The 13,531-nt window shown below is 49.5% G+C and overlaps 2 protein-coding genes across 4 annotated transcripts in view; both read left to right on the forward strand.

Moving 5' to 3' along the window:
* Positions 1-2,383, forward strand: part of SAP30BP (SAP30 binding protein) — a 31,770-nt gene extending 29,387 nt beyond the window's left edge. The window contains exon 11 of the mRNA XM_080922301.1: positions 85-2,383. Within this exon, the coding sequence (XP_080778427.1) occupies positions 85-266 (182 nt within the window). The 3' untranslated portion in view covers positions 267-2,383. The remainder of the gene's footprint in view (positions 1-84) is intronic.
* Positions 2,384-10,058: 7,675 nt separating this feature from the next.
* Positions 10,059-13,531, forward strand: part of ITGB4 (integrin subunit beta 4) — a 31,759-nt gene continuing 28,286 nt past the window's right edge. For 2 of the 3 annotated variants that reach the window (XM_080922358.1, XM_080922359.1), the window contains exons 1-2: positions 10,060-10,410; positions 12,868-12,959. In XM_080922358.1, the coding sequence (XP_080778484.1) occupies positions 12,881-12,959 (79 nt within the window). In that variant the 5' untranslated portion in view covers positions 10,060-10,410; positions 12,868-12,880. Of the gene's footprint in view, positions 10,411-12,867; positions 12,960-13,531 lie in introns of all 3 variants that reach the window. The other variant, XM_080922360.1, reaches the window with a different exon arrangement.

Below are 13,531 nucleotides of genomic sequence, written 5' to 3' on the forward strand. Positions count from 1 at the left end.
CTCTGGCCTGCCAGGAGAGGGGCCCTGCCCTTGGGGTCATGTTGGTTGGTGCTGATCTTGACCCCTCTCTCGTATCACCTCTAGATGCCCAGAAGAGGAAGAGCAAGTGGGACTCGGCCATCCCCGTGACAACAATAGCGCAGCCCACCATCCTCACCACCACAGCCACCCTGCCAGCGGTGGTCACTGTCACCACCAGTGCCAGTGGCTCCAAGACCACTGTCATCTCTGCTGTGGGCACAATTGTGAAAAAGGCTAAGCAGTGACCAGAGAAAACACCCCAGGACTGCAGCCCAGGAGCTTCCACCCACTGGGAGGTGCCACTCTGTGTGTTTAGGACTGAGACGCCCTCCCACATGCCTTCCAAGAGGAGCCTCTGTGACATTCAGAGCAGAAGGACATTACAACAGAGGCAATGGTGTGCATTGGACAGAGTCTGTCCATACACCTATTGGGTCTCACCCAATTAAAAGTACTGCTTCTTGGGTCCTGGCATGTCGGGTGCGCTGGCTTCTCCCACGCTGTGTTCAAGCAAACCTGAAGCTCAAGTGCCCCTCAGTAACAAGATTATTGCTCAGGATGAACAATGGCTTGACAAGCCGTGAGAGTGCTCAGAGGGGTACCCAGGGAGCTGCCATGGTTACTCCCAGTGTATGTGGACAGGTGGTACAAGGAGGGGCCAGACACATATCTTTTCCTGTTGTCTATTATTTTTCCTGATCCTGAAACCAGGTCTCAGCAATTCTCAGGCAATAGCAGAGGCCGCTGTTCTCTTGGGTGCAGTTAAACACTCCTCACACTGCTTCTCATACACACCCAGGCTTTTGAAATCCGGCCAGATAACCGAGGGCTGGGATGTGGTTCCCAACCTGCACAGGGCAGGAGCAAAGTGTGGGCACCTGGCCAAGGCTGCCCCAGCCCCTCAGTGCCCGGTGTGGCCAGCAGGATCCACGCAGTGGGGGGGATGAATCACCTCCTGCTCTGGCCTGGGCAGCAGCTCATTGTTTATGTGAAGGCTGTGCTCTTGGGACGTCTCTGCCACCGCACCCTTCCTATGTTGTTATCTCTACCCAGCAGCAGCCCCTGGGCAGCACCAGTGGCCACTCTTGGGGCCCAAACAGACTCGCCAGCCCAACGCCGGAGGGAAAGTTTGTCTTCCATGCCCTCTGGCAGCTCTCCTTCCCATTTAGCGGAAGAGCTGAGTGTCAAATGAGGAAGTGGGCTGTGAAGGATCCCACTGCTTCCATGGCACCAATAGAGACAAAGCCTCTGAGGTGTTTGGAATTTGTGTGACTTGGGGACTAACAAGCTGCCAGTGAAAACCCAGTCACCATTGTCCCCTTCTGACCTTGACTCCATGTGTCCTGAGCACCTCTGGAAAGGTCCACCCTGCAGGCGACTCAGGAGATGTGGGAGGGCACCAGCATCTTGGCTCTGGAGTCCAGTCTGCAGCAGCCCAGAACCAGTCCTGTGGAGCCTCAGTAACACTCCCTAAGGGCATTGGGAGGGGTCTGAGATAAGGAAGCACAAGCTTTGCAGAGCTAAAATGAGATCAGCCACATCCCTACCACAGGCTAATTAGATAAGGTCTCCCGCAACCAGGGCTTTGAATGTCTGGTCCTCCTGCCTGTGCTTCCTAAGGCCTGGGGTTACGGACATGAATCATCACACTTAGTTTATATGGTATGAGGGAATGAGTCCAGGACTTCCCGCATGCTAGGCATACACCAAGAGAGCTGCATTCCCACCTTCTACCAGGGATCTGTGGGGATGGGATGGTGAGGACCTGGCTGTTGGCTGGGCATCTCCAGACTGTCACTGCTACCGGTTCACATTCTCCTTTCTGTAGTTCAGGATCCACACTAAGGGATTGCTGCAGCCCACATTTGGTGTGTGCCCTCTAGGTAACCTAATTAAGGGAATCTTTTAAGGGCATGCTCAGAAGCTGGACAGATTCCCACAGGAGTGCCTGAAGGCTTGTGAGTCCAGTCTTTGGGCGCCAACCATCACAGAGTGGTGTGGGTTGTTCAGCACCTCAAGTTGTGGTCACCTGACAGCTTGACACTGCTTGCCTCAGGTTCACTCTGACTGGATTGCCGAGCCTCCCTTAAGGCCGGCCTACCACTGTTGCCAGTGGTCCTGTGCTGTAGGCCAGGAGATGGGCAGGCTGCTGTTGTAATTTGTGCTTTTATATGTTAAGGTTGCAGAGCGTAGTGCTTAGAATCAAACCCGGGTTTCCTGTTCTGCCACAGAACTAAACCCAGGTTCCCAGTTCCTCTTCCTTCTGAAGGGGTGTTTCCTTCCATGTATAGCCCAGACTTAGCCTCAAATGAGTTTTCTGCCCCTGCCGACCAAGTGCTGGAATTACAGGTGTACCTCCATATCTGGCTTGGTTTGGTGGGATTTTTTTGGCGGGGGGTGGGGGGGTTAAGACAGGATTTTTCTATGTAACAGCCTTAGTTGTCCTCGAACTAGATGTGTAGACCAGGCTGGCTTTGATCGAACAGGAAATCCTCCATCTGCCTTCCAAGTGCTGGGATTAAAGCTTCCTACCCATGCCTGCCTTTGGTTTTGGCCTTTTTGAGTTAGAGTTTTGGGACAATGAGGTGGCCTTGTGGTTAAAGCACTTGCCACATAAGCACAGGGGTCCCAGCACCCACAGAAGCTGGGCTAGAAGTGTGCTGGGGGCAGAAAACCCCTTCTCCAAAAATTAAGATGGGAAGCAATGGAGGAAAACATCTCAGCATCAAGCTCCACCTGTGCACGCACGCGCGCGCGCACACACACACAGACACACACACGGATGCCTGCACACAACCAGTCAAGGTCAGCTCCAAACAACTGGGTTCAAGTGATGCTTCTGTTTCCTAAGCAGCTGGGACTACAGGTGTGTGCTATCCCTTAGAGCCAGTTCCCATTTTGTATACTCTGGTCCAAAGTACCTGCATTCACACGCACATGTCCACACTGAGACACAAGTAATTTAGGATTAAATCCTTGGAAGAAAGTTACACAGGAGTATGAAGAATAACAGGGACTGGGGTTGTGGCTCTGCCAGGGCATGCCACTCAACAAGCAGGAGACCCTGGCGTCAGTTCCCAGAGGAAGATAAAAGGCAGGAAAGAAAGGTCCCTGGTGTTCATTTGAGGGTTGGGCATTTGTGATGCTTAAGAACATCACAGTTAGGCTGGAGAGGTGGCTCAGCGGTTAAGGGCACTGACTGCTCTCCCAGATGTTCAAATCCCAGCAACCCCATGGTGGCTCACAACCATCTGTAATGAGATCTGATGGCCTCTGGTGTGTCTGAGGATAGCAACAGTGTACTAATGCTGGACTCAAAGTTATTGGGATGAGGTAGAAGTGGGGAAGGTTGAGACAGGATCAAACAGCTGTTTGGAATAGATTTCTCCACATGCCTCACTTTATTCAATGTAAAAGTGGTCTGGGTATGTATCTTAGTCTGGGTTCCTATTCCTGCACAAATCATCATGACCAAGAAGCAAGTTGGGAAGGAAAGGGTTTATTCAGTTTACTGGAGGATGTTACTGGCTTGCTTCCCTTGGCTTGCTCAGCCTGCTTTCTTATAGAACCCAGGTCTACCAGCCCAGGGATGGCACCACCCAAAGTGGCCTGGGCCCTCCCACCTTGATTACTAGTTGAGAAAATGCCTTACAGCTGGATCTCGTGAAGGCATTTCCTCAACTGAGGCTCCATTCTTTGTGATAACTCCAGCTTGTGTCAAGTTGACACAAAACCAGCCTGTACAGTATGATAGTGCAGTCCTTTGATCTCAGCACTCACAAGAAAAAAATTAAAAATATAAATAAATAAATAAAAGGAAGAAAGAACGGAAGGGAAGGGCTGGAGAGATGATGGCTCAGCGGTTAAAAGCACTGACTGCTCTTCCAGAGGTCCTGAGTTCAATTTCCAGCATCCACATGGTGGCTCACAACCACCTATAATGGAATCCAATACTCTCTTCTGGTGTGTCTGAGGATAGCTATAGTGTACTCATATAAACTTAATAAGTTTTTTTTAATGGAAGGAAGGACTGCAATGAATTATAAACTTGCATAAATAAAAATCTATTCATATTCTCACTTGGTTCTTATTTTATTATATATAAAGGTGTTTTGCCTTTATACATGCCTCTGCACTATGAGGGCACCTGATCTCCATGGAAGCCAAAGAATGCTTTGGGTCCTGTGGAACTGGAGTTGCAGGTGACTGTGAGAATTAAACACCAGTCCTCAGAAGAGCAGCCAGAGTCCTCTTAACCCATGAGCCATATCCCCAGTTCCGTAGTGATATTTTCAAAAAGAAAAGTATGTGTCTGTCTGTAATCCCGGCATCACTCAGGAGGCTGAGGCAGTGGGAATCTCTGTAAGTTCCAGGACAGCCAGGGATATACAGAGAGAGAAACCCTGCCCTGAAAAACAACAAAATTAAAAAAAAAAAGAGAGAGAGAAAGAGGGAGAAGTATGTATTTGCCACTGCTAAAACTGCAAACTATCAAATTGGACATAGTACTACCTGAAAATCCAGCTATTCCACTTCTGGGCATATACCCCAGAGACACTCCAATATACAACAAAGATACATGCACCACAATGTACATAGCAGCTCTATTTATAATAGCCAGAAGCTGGAAAGAACCCAGATGTCCTTCAGTAGATGAATGGATACAAAAATTGTGGTACATTTACATAATGGAGTACTACTCAGCCATCAGAAACAATGACTTAACCAAATTCTTAAGAAAACGGTTGCATCTAGAGAATATCATCCTGAGTGAGATAACCCAGACACAAAAGAACAGACATAACATGCAGTCACTGGTAGTGGGATGCTAACCCCAGAGGCTCGGACTGCCCCAGAAACAACTCACAGACTGTGTGAAATTCAAGAAAAAAGAAAACCAAACAAAAACAAAAAGAACCCGTCATGTTCAATCCTTACACACCAAGAAAACGACTAATTCCAGGTTACATCCTATTTACATGTACTTTTTGCTCATTGTAACTAGTAAGACCTTAATGCAGAGTATCAAACCTTAAAAAAAAAAAAAAATAATAAAGCCAAGCACTGACACAATTGTATTTGTATACATTTATGCAAAAATGTTAAAAAATTTTTTTCTTTTATCTTTGTTTTTTACAATAAAGTTTAAAAAAAACTGCAAACTATCAAACCCTAATCCTGAAGTTGATAATTAAAAACGATGGTATATAAATAATAATAAATTTTTAGAAAGGTGCTTCCCACCAAGCCTGATGAACTGAGTTCGATCTCCAGGACCCCATACAGTGGAAGGAGAGCATCCACTCCTGAAGTCCTAGAGCAGTAATCCCTACATGCGGAAGAACTAAGCTGGGGCCCTGCAGAGGAACAGATACCTTTTCGGAGGTCAATGTGCAGGAAGGGAACTGGCTTCTTAGAAAACGGGAGGGAAAGCTGTGTGCTTCTCAGAGGAACAGGCAAACAAGCGTTGGAGTTGGTCTCCATGGTGATTATCTTTAATAACATTTCCTCTGAAGAGTAGCTGAATCTGTGGGTTTACTTTCCAAAACTTGGCTCCAGTTTCTCAAGGGTTTTGGTGTGGTTTGGTTTGGGGGGGGGGCTTAAGATACAAAAGAAAACGGAAGAGGCAACAGCAGCTTGTCTGATTCCAGATTCAAGGATGGAAGTGGGCTCCCGGGGAAACCCAGACTCAAGTGGTCCAATCAACAAAGGTGGATGAGGAAGGCACTCCCTGCTCCAAGAAGCAGACAACTAGAAGTGTACATTCATAGCAGGAAATGACCAGGGAGTGGAAGGCAGACCACACTGGAGTCGGGGATAAAGGTGTATGTCTCAGCAGGGATTGTTCTGGGTCCTCAGAAAGTCATGGTGGGAATTCCCTCTGTAGTGATCTGGCATGTGGTTCTATAGATGCATGTTTGTGTGTGTGTGTGTGTGTGTGTGTGTGTGTGTATGCACACATACTATGGTACACCTGTGGAAATCAGAGAGCAGCTTTGTGGATCGAGTTTTCTCCTTCCACCTTTATGTGAGCTCCAGGATTAAACTTTGTCCATAGGCCCTTCACTTTTTGAGACAGTATTTTACACTGGCTAGCCATCTACCCCCATGTTCTGGGGTTATGGGAACATGCCAGCACCCCAGCTTTTCTGTAAACACTATTTCTCATGCTTGCATGGGCAAAAATAGACTCATCCAAGACTCTGATCCTGAAGGAAAAAAAAAAAAAAAAAAAAAAAAAAAAACTCAATGTGGAGAATGAAAAGCTAAACTAGATTAGGAAGGAGACGTGGTCAAATGTTGTGTGTAACAGGAATTAGGATTCAAAAGGAAGCCATTATGCCAGACAAGCCCGGGCAGTTAGGAAAGTGTAAACAGGGACTGAGTCATAGATTGCCTAACAGCCACTGCTGTTGGTTTTCCCAGGCGAATCAGTCTGAGACGTGGTAGTGGGTTTTCTCAGCTCATGCGGAAGTACAGAGGAATGAAATGCTAAGAGAGATGTTCAACGTACAGAGCTGGGAGGAGGCCCCCTATGTGGGCAAAGTGCCTGCTATGCAGACAGGAGGACCTGGGTTCAGACCCCCAGCATGACGAAGTAGTGTCTGTAATCACAATCCTCCTAGGTGAAGAAATCTCAGAAGCTCACAGAGCAGCTAGCCTGACATGTACGGTGGCAAACAAGAAGAAACCATCTCAAGTCGGAAGGCAAAACCAAGACCTGAAGTTGACCTCTGACCCCCACAAACCAGGGCACACACAGATACAGAGGTTTTGTTTTATTTTTTTAATTTTTTAAAAAAAAAATATTTACTTACTACCTATAGGAGTCCACTGTAGATGTCCTCAGACACACCAGAAGAGGGCATCACATCCCATTACAGATGGTTGTGAGCCACCATGTGGTTTCTGGGAATTAAACTCAGGACCTCTAGAAGAGCAGTCAGTGGGCCATCTTTCCAGCCCCAGATATAGAGATTTTTAAGACAAGCACACACACAAAGACATATAGGAAAAAAACACATAAACATATGGCAGTGTAGAAAAATCATACTTTTGGGGATAGATGGTAAAAAGAATCTTTTTTGCATCCTTTGGCATGTTTTTACATTCGTGTGTACATGTATGTGTGTGTACCCGTATTTTTACACGTGTATGGGTTTACATGTGTGTGGGTGTCAGGAAGCATCCTTCTACTGTACTTATCAAAGCAGGACCTCTCGAACCCCGAGCTCCCTGATAGGGCTAGGCTTGCTGATAGCAGCTTCCAGGATCCACCCCCTCTCTCCACCTTCTGAGGCTTAAACTATAGGAGGGGCTGCCACCCTCACCCTGAATTTCATAGGATCTGGGGGTCTAGGTCACATGGTCAGACTGTGGCAAAGTTCAGCACATCCCTGGAGAATATAGCTCAGACCATGGCGGAGAGCCAGGATCCAGCTTGTGGTCCACTGTGGGCAGTTGGTGTGTCTAGTTCACACTGGAGCTCATTAAACACTTGTAAACTAAGCAAGTAATTGAACTAGTAAATAAAGTTTTATTTTGCAGAGGCTGAGAGATGGCTCTGTGGTTAAGAGCAGTGGCTGCTCTCCCAGAGGACCTGTGTTCAGTTCCCAGCAACCACATGGCTCACAACTGTCTATAACTCCTGTTCCTTCACACACATACATGTAATCAAATCACCAACGTACATACAAGTAAGTTTTAAAGAAATTTTATCTCATGTGTATTATTAAGGATTGGGCCAAGGCATTCTAGGAAAATTATTCATTTATGTGAGACGGGGTCTCCAATGTTGCCCAGGCTAGCCTCAAACTTGCCATGTTTTCCTACATGCAGGCCTACAGCTTTCATGCTCCTAAATAGCCTCCCAAGCAGCTGATTGTAGACCACTAAACCTCATAGGTTTTTACTTTTATAAAAACCAACATGCGGAACCATCAAGATGGCTCAGCAGGTAAAGGTACTTGCCTCTCAAGTCTAGTGGTCTGAGTTTCAGCCCAGAAAACCACAGAAGATGGTAGGAGAGAAATGACAACACAAAGTTGCCCTCTGACCTCCACATGTTTGCTGTTGCCAGACATCTGTCATGGACACATAAACACACAATGCTAAAGGGTTTTTTTTTTGGGGGGGGGGGGACAGTGTTTCACTGTGTACCCCTGGAACTCAGAGAGATCCAACGGCTTCTGTCTCCCAAGTGCTGGAATTAAAGGCATGTACCACCACCTCCTGGCTAAAGGTTTTGTTTTTCATACATCTGAGTGCTGAAAGCATACTGGGCTCCTACCCCAGGGCCCCTACATTCAAGAGCAAATCTCTCTGAGCACCTAGCCTGTACAGAACAGCTCTCGGGTGGTTGAGCAGGGCTGACAGAGCTATTTAAAGGTCTTTTTAAAAATTTTTAAAGATATTTTTAAACATTTAGTTTATGTATATGAGTACACTGTCACTCTCTTCAGACACACCAGAGGAGGGCATCAGATCCCATTACAGATGGTTGTGAGCCACCATGTGGTTGCTGGGACTTGAACTCAGGACCTCTGAAAGAGCATTGAGTGCTCTTAGCCTCTGAGCCATTTCTCCAGCCCAACGGTATTTTTAAATTCATTTTTATTAGTATTATTTTTGAGGCAAAGTCTGTGTAGGTCTGGCTAGCCTGAAACTCTCCATGTAGACCAGACTGACTTCGAACTCACAGAGCTCCACCTGCCTCTGCTTCCTGAGTGCTTGGATGAAAAGTGGGCACTGCTGTATTTTATGTTTGTTTGTTTGTTTGTTTGTTTGTTCGAGAGTGTGGGATGGATGTATACACCACAGAGAACTTGTAAGAATGAGCTCCACCAGGGATCAAACTCAGGTCACTAAGTTTGTCAGCAAGCATCTTGACCCATTAAGACGTCTCACCCAGTCACACTGTTTTGAGCTCCTTCTATATACCCACCAGGGCTGGGAGAAAAACCGCCCTTCTCTCTAGCACAGACATGCGCACTGGCCTCTCCACCTCTCCTGACTTGGATCACCCGAGGTTGGGGCAGAAAACATGGGCTCTCAGAGTCCACAGTCCAGTGGGATGATCATTTCAAACCAGTATAGCAAATGCCAGAAAGAAGCCATACTCTGGTCTAGAGGTCTAGTTTGGTGAAAGAGGACATGGTTGACATGTATGAAGACCTATGTTCTATCACAAACACTGAATCAAAAGGAAAATAATGAAAGAGCAGGCATGGTAGCGAATGCCTTTAACCCCAGCCCTTGCAAGGTAGAAGCAGGAGAATTACCCCAAGTTCAAGACTAGCCTGGGCTACAGGGTGAGAAAAGGTCATATTCTCGGACTAATAAATATTCTCGGACTAATAAACCAACAGAGGATATGACAAAGCCGAGGAAGTCTAACGATCTTGTAACATTAGTCCAGGGTCTTCAAGGGTAAGGATAAATCGGACTGAGTTTCAGACTGTATTCTATGGCTCTGACATTTGGTAATCTTGAGGCCATCATGGTTTGAGAAGGTTGAGTGCCACCGAGCATTAGTTAACCCGGTGAGACTAAAGGGGGAAAATCGAGTTGGAGTCTTTGCAGCGCCTCAACGGGCTCATTATCAAACAGAAGCGGGGCTTATTGGCACTTGAGAACCTGCAGCAAGAGTACGATTTGTGAATCAGCTTGTCACTAACACTGTAACAATCCATGAGTGCTACTCCACGCTAAGTCACATGGCCTCTTGATGGCTACTATTACAGGTTAAGGAGCGTTGAGTACCTAAAGGAACCCAGAGAAACCCAGCCCTTGCCTATCGGTTCCTCTAGTCACATTGCAGAGGCCGAGAGAGCTCAGGGGCCAGCAGCCCAAGAGCGTTAAGTCTTCCTACCGGTTCGGGGCACAACCCATCCTCTCGCTGACACAGAGAGGGTGGTGCACGACCCTGATGACCGTCGAGGCAGCGAGGACTGGCCCAGCTGGGCTCACTGCCCAGAGGCTGTGTATTAAGAAGGGGACTCGCGACCCGGAGCAGCCGGGGGACCCGATCCAGGAACCTGGACGGGTGGGGAGGCCGGAGCCCCGGTCTGTGCTGCCGAGAAAGTGGCTCCTCCTCCAGCCCCCTCCGCAGCGGCTCGGGGCTCGGGGCCGGCGCCGCTTGAGACGCAGCCCTTTCCGGGGGGCGGGCCTGGCGTCTGCGGCGACACCCCGGCTCCTGCCCCGACAGGTGCGCGCAGCGTACAGGAATGCAGCCCGCCTGACTCACCAGCGCCTCCTTCCTACCTGCGCCGCCCGTCCATAAAGCGCTGCTGGCTCCCGCCTGCCGCCGCCCGCCCTGCTGCCCCGCCGGGCTCGCCCGCGCGCTCAACTCGACCCAACGCAGCCCAAGTCCGAGGAAGTCCCACTAAGGTAGGTGCAGCTCCCGCTGCATATCCGAGGGCACGCCGCCTGTCCCGGGGTACCAGGACGGCAGGGCTGGAGAGGAAAGTGAATATCCACTCCTGTCCCGGGCTTTTGTTTCCCTTCTCTTTCCTGAAGATTGGCAGGCCCTGGCTCCCTCTGCCCATGCTGCCAGAGCAGGTGCCAAGCCTGCCAGGATGTGGGAAGGGGACAGCTGGGAACAGGGTGGTAGGGATCTAGGGGACGGATGGTGGCTATCAGATGCCCCTGCTAAAGGAAGACATTGGATAGGTGGGTAAAAGCAGTGAGTAGAGGCGGGGTTCACCGGCCCCCTGGATGTCTGCCTCTCCTTGGCAATCAATCTTAAGACGGTAGAGAAACAACTACCTTGCAGCAAGCCCCCTTCTTGTTTGGCTTGACAGGACCTGCTGTGTGGTGACCCGGTGCATGCCTGGCATGGGGAGTCCCTGATTTTCCTCTTGGCTGGACCGCAGCCTGCTTTCTTCCCAAAGCCTGCTCCAGGCACCTTTTTTCAGGGAGCTTTCAGAATCTCACCCAGCAGCCCCGTGAGGACACCCCTTCGCACCCCCTATACACTCTTTCCCACGGTCCTTGGAGTAGCCTTCTGGCTGTCATTGTGGCCCTGGACTCCAGGTGGCTCCCAAGGCTAGGGGCAGACCTCTTCCTTCTTCGAGACAGACTTGCCACACCCTGAGCATAGGTTCAACCCAGGTGGTTTGTTTCTGTCCTCGTCAGAACTAAAAGTGAAAAGTGAGTCTCCTGGGGGCCGAGGAGAGAACAGACAGCCGAAAATGAGCGTTAGGCTCCTTAACTGTGATTTCCAATGGCTGACAGGGTAGGCAAAGGGCTGTTACAGCTTCAAGAACTTCTGTCCTGTTTGCTTGGCCCAGCCTGCCATGGCCACACACTCAAAGGTTAGGATTGGCATGTGTGTGTGTGTGTGTGTGTGTGTGTGTGTGTGTGTGTAATCTGCACTGTCCCCAGATCCCCTCCCAGTGCTGACTGCTGGCTGCCTGGGAGGCTCCACACACACAGGCGAGCCTCTCCCACTGGAGTCCTGTGCAGATGCCTTGGTAATCCTTAAGTGACGCACTGGGTATGTGTCACTGTCCTGTCCATTTGTGACAGCTCCATATGATGGGTCTGTGAAAGAGCTGGTACCCTCTGGTGCCCATACCTGCCCAGGTAATCGGGCCCCCAGGGAGGCCAAATCTATAGCTTGCATGATGGAGCATGTGGGTACGGTGCCTACGCCCAAGGCTACAAGAAACTCATTTCTTCTCGGAGTCACGCCTCTGCTGATTCAGGGCTCTCCTCTAGCCACTACCCTGTTAGGTTGGCTTCTCCATGCTGGCTCTGACTGTGGATATGCAGGGGACTGATGTCTGCCTGCTTGGGGACCATGCCTTGAATGCAGGGGACAGTGCCTGCCTACGTTCTTTTCTGAGCAGAAGGCCTCAGCCTTACAGAACCTGGGACTGTCCCTGCCCTACAACGTAGGGGTGCAAAGAAAGAATCCAAGGTGGAGGGACAATGGATGTGGCCTTGTCTGGAAGTTCTGGCCCTAGACAAAAAGGTGTAGCCCTGGCCTTTGCCTTCCTCTGTGCAGGCCTGGGTAGCTTTGGAGCCAGGTCTTTCCTGACAAGGCTTTGGGCTGCCCATCTTTTCAAAGACCTGGAAGGCTTCTGATGCTCTGAGATAGTTTAACAGTGCTCTAATGGCCACCGTTGTGTGACAGCGGGTAACAGGGGCTTCTACACTAACCCCGGGTCCTGCTCAGGTGTCCTGGATCTCTGGGGTAGTTAGGTGCAAAGTGTTTAGAAGCCACACGGATGAGTAGAACGCAGACAGCAGCCACTCCCAAGCCAGCGCCTCTCTTCTTGGTCCCACTGCCTGCACAAAGAACAAGGCAACTGGTACAGAGTGGGCAGCAGTTACAGTCAGAGCCCCTGTAGAGGAAGCCTACCTACTGAGAGACCATACCTCCACCCACTGGGAACTGCCAGGCAAAGAAATAATAAAAGCCCACCCTGCCTTTGCTGAGACCAGCTCCAAGAGACCTGGTACTGGATCATCCTCAGACCCCAGAGTCCACAAAGGCCAGAGAGCTCTTCCTCAGACAGGACAAAGGTATCAGGGCATGTGGTTGCTATGGGGATGGCAAGAAAGAAGTAGTGGAAAAGACAAGTATAAAACTCCTTGTCTCTTCCATTGACAAGCAGAACATTCCCAGTGGCCACCTAACCCTTGACAGCCATCATCTCTTCCATCTCCCAAGTGATGGGATTATAGGATTGATCCACCATGCTTGTGCGGCTGGAGACTCCGGCTCCACACTTACACTGGAGTGTCTCACCGGACCTGTGGAGCTCTGGTGGGGATCACGGGAGCCCATACTGCAGACGAGTGCTGTAAAGACATCATGTGTCCTCTGTGGTTTTGCAGGAGGAAGGGGAGGATGGCAGGGCCTTGTTTCAGCCCGTGGGTGAAGCTGTTGCTGGCAGCAATGTTGAGTGTCAGCCTCCCTGGAAACATGGGTGAGTCAGAACATCCCTGTAGCACGCTCTAGGCAGCTTAAGGCAGGACCCTGCATCAATCTGTCAAATGATACTGTACATCTCTCAGGATGGACAACCCGAGGACCCATGCCCTTCACCTCCAATAGCGGTAGGCCCTGCGAGTTAGCCTGGAGTAGAAAGGAAGGAGACGTCCTAGGGAGACAAGCTACCTACCTAGAGGCAGAGCTGAGGATGCTGGTGGACCCCCCTGGGAGACTGCTGACATATCAGCTATGCTCTTGAGTGTGCCTGGTGGGAGGATAGCTCCTACCGATTACATTTTCCTTCAGGTGAGGTCATGGTCATTATTTGTGGAGGACTGTGGTGGGAATATTTACACCACAGAAATTGACAATCACAGGAAGTCAGGGCTTCCCTTCCCTCCCTCATCAAAACTATTCCTAAACCCTGACCAGGGAGCCATAGATTAGAGTTTAAGAGAGCCTTTACTGTGTGCTCTGGTGTAGGTAGTAGGGCCTTATTGTGATTCTAACTAACTAGAATGAAGGGGAACCCCAGTAGCATCTATGGAAACTGAGTCTTTCATTCCA

Source organism: Micromys minutus (genome assembly GCF_963924665.1).
Source record: "Micromys minutus genome assembly, chromosome: 10".
NCBI lineage: Eukaryota > Metazoa > Chordata > Mammalia > Rodentia > Muridae > Micromys > Micromys minutus.